The sequence below is a fragment of the Trichoplusia ni genome, chromosome 6, assembly GCF_003590095.1.
Source record: "Trichoplusia ni isolate ovarian cell line Hi5 chromosome 6, tn1, whole genome shotgun sequence".
NCBI classification, from domain to species: Eukaryota; Metazoa; Arthropoda; class Insecta; order Lepidoptera; family Noctuidae; genus Trichoplusia; species Trichoplusia ni.
The window spans coordinates 16,954,921-16,959,036 of NC_039483.1; the positions used below are offsets into that span (position 1 = coordinate 16,954,921).

The 4,116-nt window shown below is 34.4% G+C and overlaps 1 protein-coding gene across 1 annotated transcript; it reads left to right on the forward strand.

The window, feature by feature from the left end:
- The first annotated feature begins 1,910 nt into the window (after positions 1-1,910).
- LOC113495076 lies at positions 1,911-3,936 on the forward strand. Its single transcript, XM_026873671.1, has 2 exons — positions 1,911-2,270; positions 3,387-3,936. Exons 1-2 carry the CDS (start codon positions 2,101-2,103, stop codon positions 3,814-3,816), a joined length of 600 nt encoding a protein of 199 aa, XP_026729472.1. The 5' UTR covers positions 1,911-2,100; the 3' UTR covers positions 3,817-3,936.
- Positions 3,937-4,116: the final 180 nt, after the last annotated feature.

A 4,116-nucleotide genomic window follows, 5' to 3' on the forward strand; every position in this document is an offset into this window, starting at 1 on the left:
TTGTAGAGGAAGTTATGAAGAGGGCAACAAACTAAAATCCGATCAGGCATAAGAAGTTTTGCATAGCACCTATTCAAAAATTACCATTCTTCACTAATTACAAATTACCATAATTATTCCGTTTGAAAATTATAGTCAATTATACTATTTGTCACTTGTATAACTGTTTTCTTAAGTTGTAATGAAATGTAACGGTACTACAATGATTACATACACATTTGTAATTAGTACCTATTAATTTCAAAACTAAGTACTCATAATATACTTAATGTAATAAATGTTAATGCTCATGTGATTGTATGAAATCCTATTAAGAACAGTAGTGATGGTCTGTTGGAAGATAGAAACATCCATAAGAGAATATGTTGTAAGTATTTGAAATATTGCTAAAGATAAGGAATCGATTAAAATGTATACGGAGTGTTGCAAAAATACTTGGTTATTATATTAGATATCTCTTTATTTTTTTCACTATTTAAATGTAATATTTCACTAATTCACGAGATATTTTCCTTCACCTTTTGCAAACACACTTGTATGCCTAAAGTATTAGTGGGATCCCGCATCCGAACCAAAATACACACATTAACCATAGTATATTTTATATTGTCTCTTAATCGACATGTTGAAACTTTTCTTGTAGTTCAAAATATTTTATTCGAATCGTTATCCTACAAGTTTTTTTTTATCTAGGCCACTCTGTCTTTGCTGTGCAAAGGAAATCCAAAAATCCTTCCACGATTCTCTGTTCTGAGATACATGGAACCAGCCCGTCTCGCCTCAATCAACAATTTCATATCATAACTTGACAACCGTAACAACTACTTAATATCCAAATCAGGGTGCTATCCATCTTAATTTTTAGCAACTAAGTACCAGTGTCAGAGAAGATCAGGTCGTCAGAGGGGAGACGTCTTCTAAATCAAATCTCCTTAACGACGGGCAAAGACGTACAAATCACACCTGAACGTGCCTTCTGAATACTGAGGAACTAGTTTCGACGATAAATGGTAACCCATTCACGGACCAACAGTGCTGAGTGATGAATAACTCTTGCGTTACTAGGCACGAGCGTCTCTATAACATAATATCCTCATTCAAATGTTTTTGAATTTAAATTTAAATAAGGATAAATATTATTATGTCTAACTGCTGCTTAGTCGGAAGACACCATTGTCTGGCTCAAAACAAAAAGAAAAAATTATACAATGACTCCTAGTAGATACTCGCGGAATTTATTTAACCCTTTCTTTCCCCAAGTCGGGTCTACACGTCCAAAAGTTGTTACACTTAAATCGAATTGCAAACTTCTTTATTGATTTGGAGTGCGATTACTATTCTTACCGTAGTTCGTAATTCTTTTATATAACTTTCACGTAGATCGCATGTTTTTCAACTTGACAGCTGCGTAAAGTAAGACTTCTTATCGGTTCCTGGATTATTTTGTCTGAAGTAACGGGAATCTGATCGGATAAAATTTGCACAGTGAATTTAAATTTGTGGTAACCATTTTTATGCAGTGATTGCGACAAAAATTTATACATCATCGAGAAGACTACTAGAGGTTTTACTGGCATTAAAGGACTCTACAATTAAATAAATCGTGTTAGTAAAATTAACCTGCTTACTAGTGAAAATGAGAAGGGAAAGGGTTCATTCTACTGGAACGAAAACAAAATGATAATTGGTATTATAATTATTAACGCACCTTTTATAACAATGAACCCCAAAAAAGAAAGCAATGGCCGCAAGGTCAGGGCTTACAGTCAGTAGGTCGCTGTCACAGAATGAATAATAACAGCCGGCAGAACGCACAAACATACATACACATCCTTACCGCAAGACAAACGGACGTTACCGCACTTCCTTGTCTAATAATTAAAAAGAAAAATTTGAAATAAAATTTCGAATTTCTTGTGCTGTGGGGCTTAGAAATAGTGCATTCATCCTGTATCAAATCGATAAGGAATCACGCGTGACATAGATATTTGAAGAAAACTTGATAACAGACATTCAACCTCTTAGTCTTCTGACCAAGAAGACTACTGAGAACATCGGAGATAAGTAAACAAATCATATAGAAAACGATATTGTGACGTCATGAAGAACTGTGTGAAGATGAGTTACAAGGTGGTAGTAGTGTTGTACTTACAAATCGCTGCGATGTTTAGTGCTCCAGTACAGCTGCAAGTCATGCCAATGCAGTACGGGATGCAGCCTCAACTGCCTTTCCTGAAGAACATGGTGCCAAATATGCAAGCTCCTTCTGCGTAAGTACTCTCTTGGAAAATTCAAATGAAAGTTTCTTTTGTGAACAATTTTAAGAAAACGAACTATGTTAATTTGAAACTATTGAATTTCAAACAAATAATGCAATAATCGCTAAGCTGTTGGGCGCAACTTCGTCTACGTTGACATGAAGATACTATTTTTTTAATCGAAGTTGTAGTTTTAGGGGACTCGCATCTTCTCACTCGCATTTTTGTAACATATTTAATTACTTTGCGCTTAACAATAATAGCGTGATTATATATAGGTATCACATAGCCTTTTTCATTAAATAGACAGTCTAAAGTCGTTTTTTTTATCGATCCTGAGATAAAGGCGTTCAAACTAACCAACAGACGCTTCAGCTTTATAATACATATAAGTATATTACAAAGCTAAAGAAGAGTTTTGTTCATGTATAGATTAAAATAAATACTCTGTTCGGTCGTAAGTCTTGCAATAAATTCACTTTTGTAGTCTTCAAAGATACCTGGGGTTAGAGCTAAAAACTAATATTTGTTGTTGTACTGTTAGTCTATTTTTTCAATGAAACTGTACTAACAAGTCGAGAGGCGCGGTTTCTTAGATTACACACAAACACATTCCACAATTTGTCACACTATAAGGCCTACGTTAAGAATGTTTAAGCAGGAAAAAATGTACCCAAAAAATTCCATCTCATTACCCCCTTTAAAAATGTTGTTTGTCTAATTATGTTCATGCTAAAGTACGGTACGAATAGTTAGTCAACCATTTAAAACAATTTTTATTATAAGTTCATTTATAAAAAAAATAAGGAGCACTAAAAGAGAATGTCATCTAGTTTTTCAATTTCGAGAAGGTGAAGCTTCAATTTATATAAAAACTTTGTCTTGTTTGCCTAAAGTACGGTAATATTAATAGGAGTTACTTCTGTACAAGAGCAAGATGTGAACATGAATCGATGAATGGAGAGATGATAATAATAACAGCTTTAATTAATTTAATGTCCAAGTTTGCAGCAAATATCTAAATAATTAAACTCGTAAGAGGTAGTTATCCGGCCATGTGATCTATTCTTCTACTCTTAGTATTAAAATTAAAGCATTAAGAATAACAATATCCTTACTATCTTTCAGATATCCACAACAGCCATTAATGTTCCTTCTGCCAAACGCCGCACCCAAATCAGATGCAGACACCAGATATGTAAACCTAAACGAACCAGAGAATAACAGTCTCAAAATAAACGCTGGCCATATAGATGAAGGCAAAGACGCCGTAGTCATTGATGCTATTCCAAAAGCTACGGAAGCTGAAACACGAAATGCAGTCGTATACCTTCCGGATGAAGGTAGATTTTCGATCGGCCAAATTATTTCGTACATTCCTTTTTTACCTATTGAAGTGAATGTACCTGATACCATATCCTGGATTACTAGCATTCTGACTGGAGGATGGTTCAGGCCTCAAAACCCACCAGCTGGTGTTGGTAATGTCAAGCGGCTCTCTAATGCTCCCGTACCTGTCATAGTGGTACCGTACCCAGCACCAATGCCACAGGTTTGATTCAATGGAACGATTGGAGTGAGGAAGACTGATTGTAAATTATTGTTATGTAAGTTTATCAAGAGGTAGCTAGCTGGTTTTATTGGTATCGTGTTGTCAATAAATGTAGTATTTATTTCAGTGATTTGTTTTCTTTACGATACTATGGTAATAGAAAGATTATTAGAAATATTATTAAATTTTTTCTTAGTTGGCTTGACCAATAAGTGTCATAATTAATTAACTAATATTGAATATCGTTTACTCGTCTAAACTGCTAGCACGAAATTAAGAGGTATAGGGATGTAGAAAAAGAATTCA